Below are 16,657 nucleotides of genomic sequence, written 5' to 3'. Positions count from 1 at the left end.
GTAATTACATCATTATATTCTGACCCATAAGAGCGGCCGTTCGGGGCAAGGTTAGGGTTAAAATAATCCGTTTACAAATGTACCCAAGTGTGCTTTTCTCTCGTGCACTCTTTTTCTCTCTATTTTTAAATCCCCATTTTGTGTAACACGTGTCATATTGTGTTGGCCCGCTAGGGACCTGTTTCATTGTACTAAGTTCTAATCAATAGCCTAGACTGTGTGTTTGTGTATGTGCATCTTATATTATCATTTTAGCTTGTTAGTAAATAAATAATCAACTCAACTGGTGTGGGACAGACTTATTTAGTGGGACTCGTGTTTGAGCAAATTCCCGGATTATGCCACGTTCAGAATGAGACTGTAGAGGAAATTAATTAATTAGCGGCTGTTGTAAAATCGATATTCTGAGTTAATTTGGCAAATAGAAATCGAATAACACCAAACTTTTCCATGGTGCCCCAGGTTACTGAGTTAATAATTACCTGATAAAAACAAGTTAATAAAAACCAAGGTCAGTCATGTCAGGCTTCTCGCCATCTGACAAACATGTTGGAAAGGGTGGTAGTAGATGGAGTAGGGTATGAGTGGCCAGCCCTTGGCCGTGGACTGAGGTTGGTTGCTGAGCTCCCGGCAGGATCAGCCCCCGGTTGCAGGAAGCCTGATTGGACAAGACGATGGAAGGTTGTGCTCGGATGTTACTGCTTTGAAAGACTCCAGCTATGCATGGGATGTGTCGTTTGATTAAAGGTTCCCCCTGAAACTGCGTTATCAACTCCCAATACTATCAGATACACTCAAATCACACACATTAGCCAGTCTCTAAGTGACCAGCTGCACTGAGTCAGGACCTTCAGTACAACTCTAACAGTCAACCAAATGATCCCCTAGAACATATCCTCTAAGCTCCCCAGCTAATGGCTAAATGGGCTATTTCTAACCTAAGTGTGTGTATGTAGTTTAACGTGAGTCAAATATGAGTCTCTGTTCACATTCTAACTCAACATAGCAGTGAAACAAATTCATTTTACTCATCTAATTTTACCTGACTGCACATCTCACTGCTGCAGTCAACTTAAATGCTTGGAAGTCATGGTCAGCAGTATACAGTGGGGCAAAAAAGTATTTAGTCAGCCACCAATTGTGTAAGTTCTCCCACTTAAAAATATGAGAGAGGCCTGTAATTTTCATCATAGGTACACTTCAACTATGACAGACAAAATCCAGAAAATCACATTGTAGGATTTTTAATGAATTTATTTGCAAATTATGGTGGAAAATAAGTATTTGGTCACCTACAAACAAGCAAGATTTCTGGCTCTCACAGACCTGTAATTTCTTCTTTAAGAGGCTCCTCTGTCCTCCACTCGTTACCTGTATTAATGGCACCTGTTTGAACTTGTTATCAGTATAAAAGACACCTGTCCACAACCTCAAACAGTCACACTCCAAACTCCACTATGGCCAAGACCAAAGAGCTGTCAAAGGACACCAGAAATAAAATTGTAGACCTGCAATAGGTAAGCAGCTTGGTTTGAAGAAATCAACTGTGGGAGTAATTATTAGGAAATGGAAGACATACAAGACCACTGATAATCTCCCTCGATCTGGGGCTCCACGCAAGATCTCACCCCGTGGGGTCAAAATGATCACAAGAACGGTGAGCAAAAATCCCAGAACCACACGGGGTGACCTAGTGAATGACCTGCAGAGCTGGGACCAAAGTAACAAAGCCTACCATCAGTAACACACTACGCCGCCAGGGACTCAAATCCTGCAGTGCCAGACGTGTACTGGCTTAAGCAGGGGGACATGTCCAGGCCCGTCTGAAGTTTGCTAGAGAGCATTTGGATGATCCAGAAGAAGATTGGGAGAATGTCATATGGTCAGATGAAACCAAAATATAACTTTTTGGTAAAAACTCAACTCGTCGTGTTTGGAGGACAAAGAATGCTGAGTTGCATCCAAAGAACACCATACCTACTGTGAAGCATGGGGGTGGAAACATCATGCTTTGGGGCTGTTTTTCTGCAAAGGGACCAGGACGACTGTTCCGTGTAAAGGAAAGAATGAATGGGGCCATGTATCATGAGATTTTGAGTGAAAACCTCCTTCCATCAGCAAGGGCATGGCTGGGTCTGGCTGGGTCTTTCAGCATGACAATGATCCCAAACACACCGCCCGGGCAACGAAAGAGTGGCTTCGTAAGAAGCATTTCAAGGTTCTGGAGTGGCCTAGCCAGTCTCCAGATCTCAACCCCATAGAAAATCTTTGGAGGGAGTTGAAAGTCCATGTTGCCCAGCAACAGCCCCAAAACATCACTGCTCTAGAGGAGATCTGCATGGAGGAATGGGTCAAAATACCAGCAAGTGTGTGAAAACCTTGTGAAGACTTACAGAAAAACGTTTGACCTCTGTCATTGCCAATAAAGGGTATATAACAAAGTATTGAGATAAACTTTTGTTATTGACCAAATACTTATTTTCCGCCATAATTTGCAAATAAATTCATAAAAAATACTACAATGTGATTTTCTTCCCTAATATTGTCTGTCATAGTTGAAGTGTACCTATGATGAAAATTACAGGCCTCTCATCTTTTTAAGTGGGAGAACTTGCACAATTGGTGGCTGACTAAATACTTTCTTGCCTCACTGTATGTTCATTCCCAACGTGGCACAGTTATTGCATTTCGGACACTGCATCAATGTGTTGTTGGTTAAAGAGACCTACTGTTGCCAAGACTTTTTCACAGTATTGCTGGTAAACACAAGGTCACTGTGAATGAGATGATCACATACATACAGTACACACATACAACCTGGTTTCTAATTCCTTAAAAGGTAATCATTACTTTCCTAGATGGAATATTGGTGCACTGATATTGCCGTCAGTTGACCCATCGCGGAACGTGACTTGAATGTGAATGCACGTTCTAGTCATTCTGTTTCTATGACTCTCAAACTCCAACCATTACATAGTGTATGGGCCAGAAAAATAATGTTTTTTTGAAAGCAACTGACAGGATGGCCCTATGGAACTTAGTTCAATGGGAAGAAACCCGGGAGAATAGCCAAGAATTATTACAATGAAGACAACAAACCCAGATGAATTACTTTAGGTTATTCATCATGAGTGCATCTCAAATGGCACCTTATTCCCTATATAGTGCACTACTTTTGACCAGGGTCCATAAATATGGCACCCTATTCCATACACAGTGCACTTTGGGTGACTCACAGCTCCCATTTTGACTCCTTGCTGTCCCCAGTCTACCTGGCCATGCTGCTGCTCCAGTTTCAACTTCCACCTGACTGTGCTGCTGCTCTAGTTTCAACTGTTCTGCCTTATTATTATTCGACCATGCTGGTCATTTATGAACATTGAACATCTTGACCATGTTCTGTTATAATCTCCACCCGGCACAGCCAGAAGAGGACTGGCCACCCCACATAGCCTGGTTCCTCTCTAGGTTTCTTCCTAGGTATTGGCCTTTCTAGGGAGTTTTTCCTAGCCACCGTGCTTCTCCACCTGCATTGCTTGCTGTTTGGGGTTTTAGGCTGGGTTTCTGTACAGCACTTTGAGATATCAGCTGATGTACGAAGGGCTATATAAATAAATTTGATTTGATTTGATTTGATTTTGACCCTAGAGAACAAACCATAGTATAAACTGAAGATGGAACACTTGTACATGTTCAAATTAACCAAAAGAACAACTTAATCGTTTGATTTTCTATATATAAACTATTGCCAAACTCACAGGCTATTGTTCTCGTAATTAAAATCTGGTCTATTCAAGATGTACTGTTACTGTATGACCATCCACTAATGAGTTAGTAACATTTGACTGGAATGTGGTCTACCTGTGATTAAATGTACTGTATTCATGCCCAACTATTCAACTACATTTTGCTATGGCCCTTTTTGGATGCTTTAAAAAGGTATCCCCTTCATCCTTCCTTTAAGGACTGTGTGGTTTCATGAGTTAAGAAATTATAACGTGTGGCTCATTTGGTAGAGCATGGCGCTTGCAATGCCAGGGTTGTGGGTTTGATTCCCACAGGGGACAGGTAAGAAAAAGTATAAAAAAATGTATGCACTCACTACTGTAAATCGCTCTGGATAAGAGCGTCTGCTAAATGACAGAAATGTAAAAACCTTAAAATGTGTAAATGCCCCATCCAGGCAAGACTCAAGCTTAAATTTGAAGTAAACAATTACATTTCCATTCAGACTCTTTATGATGTTACTGAGAGAGCAAGGTCTCCACTACATAACCCGATCAGCTTCAGTCATGTCAGATCAGTGACCACGCCGTGGAAGGAAGGAATCATTAAACAAATCTATTCTAACAGGTCCTTCGCGTTCAGGACGGTAGCCAGCTCTTCACTCGTTTCATAGTTGACTTATAGGTGGTAGAAACACTTTTATTCCCTTGTTTAAAGAAGTCAATCGTAATTTTCTTTACATACTCATTGGCAGAAATAAATCAGAACATAAAAGTACTAACACAAACTTAAGAACAATCACTTCTTGTGTTTCTTGAATGCTTGAAAAGTACCTCTTTGGTGTGGATGGGTACCTTAAATCAGGGTTTCTCAAACTCGGTCCTGGGCCCCCCACATTTAATTTCTTGCCCTCGCACTGCACATCTGATTCAATTACCCAACTCATCATCAAGCTTTGCTTATTTGAATCAGCTGTGTAGTGCTAGGGCAAAAACCAAAATGTGCACCCAGGGGGGCCAGGCCCAAGTTTGGGCAACCCTGCCTTAAATCATGGTACTCTGGTCGATCTACTGGCACAAAAAAAAATAAACGTTTGCCTCGGACTCAGTTTCTACACAAAGCCTTAAACACCATTTAACAACATGATTTCCCGAGTCCCTTTTTCAATCTGAGTGAGGTGGATTAAACAGCAGACATTTGTTATTGGGGAGTTGAAATGGGTTTACAACACCGTGATCGCTTGAGTCCTCTCTGGTCAACATGGGCCATTTTAGTAGATTATTTAGCCCATACACAGTGAGTTAAAACACTATTAAGTTTGTGGATTTCTCCTGGAGTCTGTTCAAAACTGGTCTACAGTCTTTATCGTTCCATCCTCCAGCGTGCGGTGGACTTGTGTGGTCCTGGTTCAAGGTTTATTATGGTTCAAGCTGTATGTGCATGTGTAGGCCACCGAGCTCATTGACAAGTAAATGCTGCAATCGATTCACTTTAAAAAAATAATAAACCAAATGAAATAAACATTGGACGATGACAAACAACATACTGTACATACAAACACACAACAAAACAAACAAACAGTAAGATACCCCCCCCAAAAGGGTTTTTATAGGGAGTCTCCAATGGTCTGCACAAATGAAAAAGGACAATCATCATTCGTTTAAGTATTTTTTATAAGGGCACATGATTATTTTTCCAGGTAGAAACTACACTGGCATTGCCTTTTTTTCCTTAAAGTCGACATCACAATTCAATTTTGTTTTTGTTCAAGTCTAAAGTCTTTAGTGTTTAATGATTTCCCCCATATCACATGTACAAGTATTTTTAAGAGGGGTTGGCATTCTCCAGTAGGGGTGGGCCGTCCCGATGCACTAGGGACGGGTGTGACACCGACTCCCTTTTGTATGTTTTGGGAGGGAGCTTGGGGATAGCTTGGGCAGCGGCACTGCTGGTGCTCTGGCGAGGGGGCACAGGGGGGCCAGCTGCACCCCCCAGAGGGAGGAGGGCGGAGTCGCTGCAGCAGTCTGGGCCGCTGGGCCCCAGCGAGGGTGAGGGAGTTGGGGGCGGCGGCGGGGTGAGCGGGCTGAACGGCGAGGGTGGGAAGAAGGTCTGGCTCAGCGTGGGTTCGCTGCTGCGGATGCGGCCCAGCGGGGGTGGCTGCAGGTGCAGGGGGCTGTTTGAGCTGGAGAAGACGTCCGGCGTTCTCACGGGCTCCCGCGGCGGCAGGGTGGGTGGGCTGTCAGGTGGCTCCGACACAGAGGTGCGCTCGGTCGAGAGCGAGTAGCGAGGTGAGTAGACCTTGGTGGTGGTGGGCTGCCGTGGGGGGATGGCGGGGGGGCTGTCCAAGTGCTTTGACATCATCTGGAATGTGAGAGACGAGCAGGTGGAAAAGGAGAAAGAAGGAGAAGCACAAACGTTATGAAGACTCGACAAACTCTCAAAAAATGTAATCTAAAATCTCAAGAAATGACTAGCAAATAACTGACAGTGGAACTTTGTTGTGTTTCATTGGATATTTAGCATTCCACATCTAAACTCTAGAATCAATCAAGAAACATCCTAATGATTCGACTAACAGGTGCCCTCGCACATCGACTCTGTACCAGTACCCCCTGTATATAGCCTCACTATTGTTATTTTACTGCTGCGCTTGAATTATTTGTTACTTTTATTCTTTTTAAGGCATTTTTTTAAACTGCATTGTTTATACTTTTATTTAACTAGACAAGTCAGTTAAGAACAAATTCTTATTTGCAATGACGGCCAAACCCGGACGACGCTGGGCCAATTGTGTACCGCCCTATAGGACTCCCAATCACGGCCGGATGTGATGTAGCCTGGATTCAAACCAGGGACTGCAGTGATGCCTCTTGCACTGAGATGTAGTGCCTTAGACCACTGCGCCACCCGGGAGTCTCAGAAAACCTTAGGTAGCAAACAGGTCAAAATAGAGTCACCTTCGAAGGGGAAGATTCAGCAGGGGCGGATTCGGGGCGTCTGCGAGGGGGCACAGGCGGGGGGACGGTGGTGTCTTCAGTGTTCCTGTGGAAACTCACCATGGAGGAAACCGAGGAAGACCCTGGAAAAGAAGGAAATCAGGTTACCTAAAATTAAGCCTTACAAGAAGACAGTAATTACACATATTTAAACCCAATTCATCCCATACAGGACTCTACAACTCAGGGATGGCCAACTGAGTGTCTGGGGGTTCTCTCTTTTGCCTGGCACTTGACTGTTTTCTAGGTTATAAATCCCACATTCATTTCAAAGAAAGAGACGAACTGAAGACATTCAGGCCCATGAAGAATGGAGTAAATACAAGCATTGAAATCACAGAAAATGGAGAAAAGAAATAAGAGAATAGAGGATGATGAATGGATGGGTAATAGAAACTCTTTCAGGAAGAGTATACAAAGACAACACTAAAGTATTATGTTTGAGGAAGCAATCACATCAACCAACTTCAATGATGCCTAATATTACGGGTTCTACTACATACAACTGCTACTAACTATACAGGGCATTCAAAAAGCATTCCAGACCTTATTCTAAAATAAATGTTAAAAAAAGAATCCTCAATCTACACTAAATACCCCATAATGGCAAAGCGAAAACAGGATTGTTTCGAGGCACAGATCTGGGAAAGGGTACCAAAACAATTCTGCAGCATTGAAGGTCCCCAAGAACACAGTGGCCTCATTCTTAAATGGAAGAAGGTTGGAAACGTCAAGACTCTTCCCAGAGCTGGCCACCCGGCCAAACAGAGCAATCGGGGGAGATGGGCCTTGCTCAGGGAGGTGACCAAGAACCCGATGGTCACTGACAGAGCTTTAAAGTTCCTCCGTGGAGATGGAACTTCCTGAAGAACAACTCTCTCTGCAGCACTCCACCATCAGGCTTTATGGTAGAGTTGCAAGATGGAAGCCACTCCTCAGTAAAAAGGCACATGACAGCCCACTTGGGAGTTTGTCAAAAGGCACCCTAAAGACTCTCAGACAATAAGAAACAAGATTCTCTGGTCTGGTGAACCCAAGATTGAACTCTTTGCCCTGAATGCCAAGTGTCATGTCTGGATGAAACCTGGCACCATCCCAACGGTGAAGCATGGTGGTAGCAGAATGATGCTGTGGGATTTTCTTTCAGTGGCAGTTACTGGAAGACTAGTTAGGATCGAGTAAAAGATTAACAGAGCAAAGTACAGAGATCCTAGACGAAGTCCTGTGCGCTCAGACTGGGGTAAAGGTTCACCTTCAAACAGGACAACAACCCTAAGCACACAGCCAAGACAACGCAGGAGTGGCTTCAGGACAAGTCTCTGAATGTCCTTGAGTGGCCCAGCCAGATCCTGGACCTGAACCCGATCGAACATCTCTGGAGACACCTGAAAACAGCTGTGCAGCGAAACTCCCCATCCCAACCTGACAGAGCTTGAAAGGATCTGCAGAGAAGAATGGGAGAAACTCCCAAAATACAGGTGTGCCAAGCTTGTAGTGTCATACCCAAGAAGACTTGAGACTGTAATCGCTGCCAAAGGTTCTTCAACAAAGTACTGAGGAAAGGGTCTGATTCCTGCTTACAAGCAAAAATTTAAGCAGGAAGCACCAGTGATTCAGTCAATAAAAAAAAGTGGTCAGATTGCACAGACTGGAATATGTTCCGGGATTCTTCCGATGGCATTGAGGAGTACACCACATCAGTCACTGGCTTCATCAATAAGTCCATCGATGACGTTGTCTGTACGTACATACCCCAACCTGCACTGAGCTAAAGGGTAGAGTTGCCTCTTTCAAGGAGCGGGACTCTAACCCGGAAGCTTATAAGAAATCCCACTATGCTCTCCGACGAACCATCAAATAGGCAAAGCGTCAATACAGGACTAAGTTTGAATCGTGCTACACCGGCTCCGATGCACGTCGGATGTGGCAGGGATTGCAAACTATTACAAACTACAAAGGGAAGCACAGCCAAGAACTGCCCAGTGACACGAGCCTACCAGAGGAGCTAAATTACTTCTATGCTCGCTTCGAGGCAAGTAACACTGAAACATGCATGAGAGCATCATTACCAGGACGTGTACTCCGAGCATGCGCTGACAAGTGTCTGACATTTTCAAGCTCTCCCTGTCTGTGTCTGTAATACCAACATGTTTCAAGCAAACCACCATAGTGTTCTTGGGCACAGGGACTAAAGTAACCTGCCTACATGACTACAGATCCGTAGCACTCACGTCTGTAGCAATGAAGTGCTTTAAAAGGCTGGTCATGGCTCACATCAACACCATTATACCAGAAACTCTTGACCCACTCCAATTTGCATACATCCCCAACAGATCCACAGATGATGCAATCGCTATTGCACTTCACAGTGCCCTTTCACACCTGGACAAAAGGAATACCTATGTGAGAATGCTGTTCATTGACTAAAGCTCAGCGTTCAAAACCATAATGCCCTCAAAGCTCATCACTAAGGTAAGGACTCTGGGACTAAACACTGCAACTGGATCCTGGACTTCCCGACGGGCCGCCCCCTGGTGGTAAGGGTAGCTAACAACACATCCAGTTAAGGGTGCGTGCTCAGTCCCCTACTGTACTCCCTGTTCACTCATGACTGCACAGCCAGGCACGACTCCAACACCATCATTAAGTTTGCCAGTGGTAGGGCCTGATCACAGACAACGACGAGACAGCCTATATGGAGGTGGTCAGAGACCTGACCGTGTGGTGCAAGGACGACAACAACCTCTCCTTCAACGTGATCAAGACAAAGGAGAAGATTGTGGACTGCAGGAAAATGAGGACCGAGCACACCCACATTCTCATCGACCGGGCTGTAGTGGAGCAGGTTGAGGGCTTCAAGTTCCTTGGCGTCCACATCAGCAACAAACTAATATGGTCCAAACACACCAAGACAGTCGTGAAGAGGGCATGACAAAACCTATTCCCCCTCAGGAGACTGAAAAGATTTGCCATGGGTCCTCAGATACTCATAAGGTTCTACACAGCTGCACCATCAAGAGCATCCTGACGGGTTGCGTCACTGCCTGGTATGGCAACTGCTCGGCCTCCGACCGCAAGGCACTACAGAGGGTAGTGCATACGGCCCAGTATATCACCGTGGCCAAGCTTCCTGCCAGGCTGTTCTCTCTGGTACCGACCGCCAAGTCTAGGTGCAAGAGGCTTCTAAACAGCTTTCTCCCCCCAAGCCATATGACTGAACATCTAATCAATTGGCTACCCAGACTACTTGCATTGCCTGCCCCCCCTCCCCCCTTTATGCTGTTGCTACTCTCTGTTATTACTTATGCATAGTCACTTTAATAACTATCTACATAACCGGTGCCCCTGCACATTGACTCTGTACTGGCACCCCCTGTATATAGCCTCGCTATTGTTATTTTAATGCCGTTATTTAATTATTTGTAACTTTTATTTTGTTATTTTTCTTAAAACTGCATTGTTGGTTAAGGGCTTGTAAGTAAGCATTTTACTGTAAAGGTCTACACCTGTTGTATTCGGCGCAGGTGACATTTGATTTGATTAGAATAATTAAGTGAATGTGATATTTCAGTATTTTATTGGTAACAAATGTAAAAAAAGAAAAAGAAAAGGTTTTTGCTTTGTCATTATGGGGTATGGTGTGTAGATTGATGAGGGATTTTTAAAATCCATTTTAGAGTAAGGCTCTAACGTAACAGAATGTGGAAAAACTCAAGGGGTCTAAATACTTTCTGAATGCACTGTATACCACCGAGTGATGTTGTACAAGAATGCAACAGGAGGGGGCGGGGTGACACTGATCTAAGGTCAGTTCAGCTGGTCAGGAGCCTGGTTAGGGTCAGGATTTAGAGCTGATCCTAGATCGGTTTCTGTGGGCAACGTCTACTTGGAAACACACACAGACAACAGAGCATTCTTTGCCATGGAGACGGACAGGGGCAACGGTGAGGGGAGATGGGAGCAATGAGGTGGATGTCAGTTGCATGCGGGTAGGGAGAGGCAAGTAGGGCTTGGGAGGGTCAGAATGAGTGAGAGATGGGGGTGGGTTGATGTAGTAGTTTGTATGGGGTGTGGGTGGATGGGTAGTAAGGGGACACTGACAACAGGAAGGCTTTGAGGGTCATACTAACGTGGGCCGTGTGGTAAGGAGACCTGGGCAAATATGCTGTCGCAGTCTGGATGGAGGGAAAGGCCGGAGTAGAGAAAAGAGAAGAGAGAGAAGGCCCTGAGAGAATGAGAGACTGAGGCGGAAGGAAAATCTCAAACTGTGTTTAACAAACACTTTCTCTATAAGCTCTAGCTACGCTCCCACCCAACCTATCCTCCCTCCTCCACAATCCCCACCCAACCTGCTCCCTCGTCCAGCTTGAAGGACCACCTACTGGAGTGGAAGGGGCTGGAGGGGCCCTGGGGCGAGTCGAACACGCTGCCGATATCTGTGGAGCTGGAGGCAGCCGAGGCCGGCGGCGGCGTGAGGGGCGTGCGCGGCGAGTTGGGTGCAGAGGCGGCGCTCTCCATCTCGCTATCAGGGATGCGGCTGTAGCTGATCTTGCGCGGCTCATTCTGCAGTGGCGTCGGATGTCGCATGGTGCCCGGGCGCACCGAGGACGGGCGCACGCCAGGGGACTTGAGCGGGCAGTTGTACTTCTTGGGCTGGAAGGAGACAGGGAGAGGGGGGAGTTGAAGGAGGGGTCAGGGTAACACTTCTACAATGTCAGGGCTACTCAACTGCAGACTCTCAGCCCTCAAGCACTGCTGGTTCTGGTAATTAATGTCAGAGATTGGGGGACTATCTGGTTAGTGTGTTACCTGCAGGTAACTGCCAAAATAAACCAACACCAACATAAAGTGTATTAATAGGGTGTTGGGCCACCACAAGCCGTCAGAACAGCTTCAATATGCCTTGGCATAGATTCTACAAGTGTTTACAACTTTATTTGGAGGGATGTGACACCATCCTTCCATGAGAAATTACATAATTTGGTGTTTTGTTGATGGAAAACGCCGTCTCAGGTGCCGATCCAGAATCTACCATAATTGTTCAATTGGATGAGATCTGGTGACTGACACACACACCCTTTAAACACTCTATGCACCATTTATATCCTTCTTTCAAAGTCACCTCTCTCTTCTTCTAGCCATGGTAACCAAAATAATGGGAAACTGAGCATTTTTATACACAATCCTAAACATGATGGATGTTAATTGCGTAATAAGCTCAGGAACACCTGTGGGGAAGCACCTGCTTTCAATATACTTTATATCCCTCATTTACTCAAGTGGGTCCTTTATTTTGGCAGCTACCTGTAATTGTTAGAGGTATAAATTCTGCTGACAAATGTTCAGGCTTTTTTCTACCTTAATAGCAGGGGCGTTGCGTCCATAGAGGGCACTCGGACGCCGCCCCACCTGGCAGCAATGAGATAAAAATGGATTTACAAAAATTTATATAATGATCAAATATTGTAATAATATCAAGTTTGTGTATGTAAATAAATGCATTTAGATTACAAATGGAGTTTTCAAAAATAAAATGTGCTGCTGTAATTGGCAGCGTAGTTCCAGCATTCCAGAGAGCTTCTCAAGCCACCTCATTCAATGCAATTTAAAGTTATCCCTATATCCCTTGCGGTTATCATAGGATTTTAGCCACTCTTATTGAACCTATCCAAAGAGCCTCTGGTTTGCAATTATAACTCTGTACACCAGATGGCGATGATCTACAAAACACTGCACTGTTGTCAAAGTATGAAGTGAGCGCAGACACAGAAGATGACACTGTCAAACAGCTGTTTCAGCAAAGCTCAAACAAGACATGACGTTAGCTATAACTAAACTACCACAAGTTTTCGTCTGTTATTGTATTCCCACATGCTTGTACGTCTAGCAAATAAGTTGAAGTTGAACATTTGCAGTAGCCTACTTATTCCGTTTGGAAATGTGGACTTATTTGTCAGCTACCTATTGCCAGTTTGCAACAGCCCCACTTGTTGGAAATTTCACGAGACGCCACTGCTTAAGAGCATACAGGGAGCCACACATGCTTAAGTGTGGCTCAGTGTGGTCCCGTGGCTCAGATGGTAGAGTATGACACTTGCAATGCCAGGGTTGTGGGTTCATTTCCCACGGGGGGGCCAGTACGAAAAAGCTAAATGACTCAAATGTAAAACAATGAATAGTGGACAAAAATGATTTTTCATCTCAACTCATGAAGTTTCAATGTCATTCTAACAAAGGTTTGAAATACAATAACTGATCAAACGGCATAGGGAGTCCGAGAGAGGATAATCACGTGAACCGTAAGAAGGGAGAGGGAGGGACAAGACCCTTACAAATCGAGGCAACGACCGGGCATTCCGAGGCTCAATCTCCAGCGACTTGTTGAACAGATAGTCAGCAAACTCCTTCTCTGCCTTGTCCTCCATTGGATTGAGGTTTTCAAAGAACTTCTGTTTAACACAAATGAGAGAAACAGAGAGTCGTCAGAAAGACATATCCATTGAGAAGTATACATTGTTGTCCTAATGACTATAGACAAGGGTGTGGGTGATTGGGGACAATTGGATAAATAATCAACTAGTACATGTCGGGAGCTGAGTGGCAATAACTCTCTACTAAAGCAGTGAATTCTAACTTCCACATTTCGAATTTTCATGCATTGATGTCAATGAGATTAAAGTTTAAGCTAGGGATCAGCACTTAAATGTATATCTAATCAAAAACCAAGAGGTTGCTATGACTTGGAAAACTGTCAACTGTACATGGGAACTGTAGAGATGAAATTGTGAAAGGAAACAGGCCAAATGATGTGATATATTACTTATATTATTCCTTGTTTAATCATATTTATACCCATTCATATTCCACGTAACTAAATGGTATTTGTGAAATGTTGATGGGTTGGACCATGCTGCAAAGCCAGAAAGTATGCCAATTTCTCAAAAAAATGTTGACTATGCAGGCTGGCCATAGAGTGGTGACCAACTTCAATGGAACGTGCGACATCACTGTTTTTGCTCCTCACCCGGATATCGCTCTCCACCCGTAAGCAGTAGGGCTGGTTCTGGTACTGCTGGATCTCCCCGGTGATCTCCGCCACTTTCCGTCGCTTGCTGAAGTTGATCAGCTCCTTGCCATGCCTCTTCAGGAAGTCAGGGTTGCCTTCCTCCGTCTTCAGGATGTTCGTCAAGTAGATCCCTGAGGAGAGAGTTAGAGAGAGAGAGAAAAGACATGAGAGAGTGGAGCAATGATGTCGATGGACTGGCACCGGTTCGTGGAATGTTGCTGGCCGGTCCCCGAGATGGTTAACCAACACTAGTTCTAATGGAAGCGGTCCTCCAAGGAGGAAAAACCCTAGCGTAGGATAGCATAGGACAGGATCAACTTTAAAATGTTCCCGAGGGGGAAATCGTCTTAGATACACAGTACTGCTGTGTACAAAATAAAAAACGGCACATTACTTGTGAGTCCCTGACACAAAAAGGACCATAGCTTCCTCGTCCCTGGTATCAAAAAGGTTGAGAAACACTAGAGCATACCAAAGAAGGGGACACAGGGGGGGTTGATGGAGCGCAGTTTTGCCAGGTACTTCTTGTAGTGGTCCTCGCTCAGTTCATGGGCCTCCTCCAGAATCTTCCTCTGTCGGCTTGGAATTTGCTGGAGAGGGGCCGAAAGTTCAGTCAAAACAATTGTTTATATTTCGCCCTACAGATGTGTCTCTATGGTACACAGAGGCACATTGGGCCATGCTCTCTATTGATAAGAAATCTGTAATTTTATGACTTACTAATTACAATACTCATCAACACTAGGCACTTAATTTGGTACTGCAATTTTCATTGGATTCATGCAATGCCAGAAAGTACCAAGACAGTTTTCACACCATTTCCTAACAACAACTTCAAAAGAATCTAGCAGAAAGAACCCCTCCAGGCCTTCACCTCGAAGGTGTGGTCTAGCCGGTAGACGGGCGAGGAGTTCATGGCGCTGACCACCTCCAGCACGCCGTTGAAGTTGTTGAGCTCCTGGAACACCTGCAGGATCTCGATGATACGCGCCACCACCGCTGCCCGCTCTTCCAGGTTCTCCGTCTCTACGATACACCTGTGGAGAACGTCGTACATTGAGAAAAAAAAAATGCTATTTAAACCCGAGGGCCAGGGCCGTGTTCATTAGGGACTAAACGGACAACTGACAAACAGCGAGGGACTACCTTGTTGTTTTGAATTGCAAAACGTTTTTTTTTTGCTGCAAGCCCTAATAAACATGACTCAGGTCTGCATAGTTCAGTCATTTCATTTCTACAGCTGGTGGATGACAACGTGTAAGGTAAGTAGGGGAAAGAAAAGACATATTGGTACATTGTAATGCTCCCAAACGTATTAATTAGTAACAACATATTGACCTGTTAATCCTCATTTGATAACATGGTGAGCTATTAAGTCAGTGTAAGGACACATTTCACTCAACCAATTCAGTGGCCCCTGAAAACTAAACCAGGAAGTCTCTGGAGATATCAAGCCTGGTGTGATATCACACATGGGATTAGCAGCTCATACACAAAAAAGAAACAGTCCCAAATTGTTTCTTTCCTTTTCAACTTGAGAATCAACATGGTGAGGATAGGAGTAATCTCAGCCTTATTTAGGGTTAAATTCTGCCACCTACATAAAGCATTCGTAACACCTGTATGCAGTGCACTAAAGGACATGACATAACTATACTGAACAAAAACGCAACATGCAACTATTAACGATTTTACAGAGTTACAGTTCATATAAGGAAATCAGTCAATTGAAAACAATTTCATTAGGCAATAATCTATGGATATCACATGGCTGGGCCCATCCATGGCAGCCAATCATAATTCGTTTTCCCCCCACAAAAGGGCTTTAATAGACAGAAATACTCCTAAGTTCCATCAGCTGTCCAAGTGGCTGGTCTCAGACGATCCCGCAGGTGAAGAAGCCGGATGTGGAGGTCCTGGGCTGGCGTGGTTACATGTGGTCTGCGGTTGTGAGGCCAGTTGGACATATTGCCAAATTCTCTAAAATGACGTTGGACACGGCTTATGGTAGAGAAATGAACATTCAATTCTCTGGCAACATCTCTGGTGGACATTCCTGCAGTCAACATGCCAATTACATGCTCCCTCAAAACTCGAGATATCTGTGGCATTGTGTTGTGTGACAAATCTGCACATTTTAGAGTGGCCTTTAATTATCCACAGCAGAAGGTGAACCTGTGTAATGATCATGCTGTTTAATCAGCTTCTTGATATGCCACACCTGTCAGGTGGATGGATTATCTAGGCAAAGGAGAAATGCTCACTAACAGGGATGTAAACTCATTTGGCACAACATTTGAGAGAAATACGTTTTTTGTGCTCACAGAAGATTTCTGGGATATTTTATTTCTGCTCACTAAACATGGGACCAACACTTTACATGTTGTGTTTATAGTTTTGTTCAGTATACATCGAGCTACATAACATACTTTATCATGCCATAAATTCATCATAGAAAATGCTTTGTCAACACTGCAAGTGTAAGGAATATCATGGTCTCGTTTCACGAGGACCGCTTCTTTGTGATGCCAAAAAACAAAATGGGTGCTCTTACTTTTCGAACCACAATGTGAGGTTGGTGGTGTGGCGGATCATGCGCAGAAGGTTGGGCGAGTTCAGCTCCTTGTCCTCCTTCGTCCACACGCTGCCCACCAGCTCTGACGGCTGCACTGCCCTGTAGATATAGTTCAAAGAGGACAATAATGCAGAGGTCAGTCGCTTTGACGCTTCAAGTAGATGCTCCAAACCAAAGTTCTAGGAGGAGATTACCATATACCCAAACTATTATATGCCATTATTCAAAGAGACTTACAAAAAATGTATGCAGTCACTATAGTGCATGTTTATGTGATCCCAGCAGGAATTGAAG

General features: G+C 44.5%; 1 protein-coding gene across 4 annotated transcripts in view; it reads right to left on the bottom strand.

Annotated features, from left to right (window-relative positions):
* Window positions 1–4,409: 4,409 nt before the first annotated feature.
* LOC109875516 (son of sevenless homolog 1-like) overlaps window positions 4,410–16,657 on the bottom strand; it is an 81,443-nt gene continuing 69,195 nt past the window's right edge. Inside the window, exons 15-24 of one of the 4 annotated variants that reach the window (XM_031799068.1) lie at window positions 16,343–16,462; window positions 14,663–14,825; window positions 14,261–14,378; window positions 13,747–13,919; window positions 13,055–13,171; window positions 12,081–12,131; window positions 11,105–11,375; window positions 10,853–10,897; window positions 6,684–6,805; window positions 4,410–6,087 (exon numbers count right to left, since the gene is read on the bottom strand). In XM_031799068.1, the coding sequence (XP_031654928.1) occupies window positions 5,551–6,087; window positions 6,684–6,805; window positions 10,853–10,897; window positions 11,105–11,375; window positions 12,081–12,131; window positions 13,055–13,171; window positions 13,747–13,919; window positions 14,261–14,378; window positions 14,663–14,825; window positions 16,343–16,462 (1,717 nt within the window). In that variant the 3' untranslated portion in view covers window positions 4,410–5,550. The remainder of the gene's footprint in view (window positions 6,088–6,683; window positions 6,806–10,852; window positions 10,898–11,104; window positions 11,376–12,080; window positions 12,132–13,054; window positions 13,172–13,746; window positions 13,920–14,260; window positions 14,379–14,662; window positions 14,826–16,342; window positions 16,463–16,657) is intronic. The other 3 variants (XM_031799069.1, XM_031799070.1, XM_031799071.1) reach the window with 3 other exon arrangements.

This window comes from Oncorhynchus kisutch, linkage group LG20, assembly GCF_002021735.2.
Source record: "Oncorhynchus kisutch isolate 150728-3 linkage group LG20, Okis_V2, whole genome shotgun sequence".
NCBI classification, from domain to species: domain Eukaryota; kingdom Metazoa; phylum Chordata; class Actinopteri; order Salmoniformes; family Salmonidae; genus Oncorhynchus; species Oncorhynchus kisutch.
Note: the sequence above shows the minus strand (reverse complement) of the source record. Positions and strands in the feature narration are given on the sequence as shown.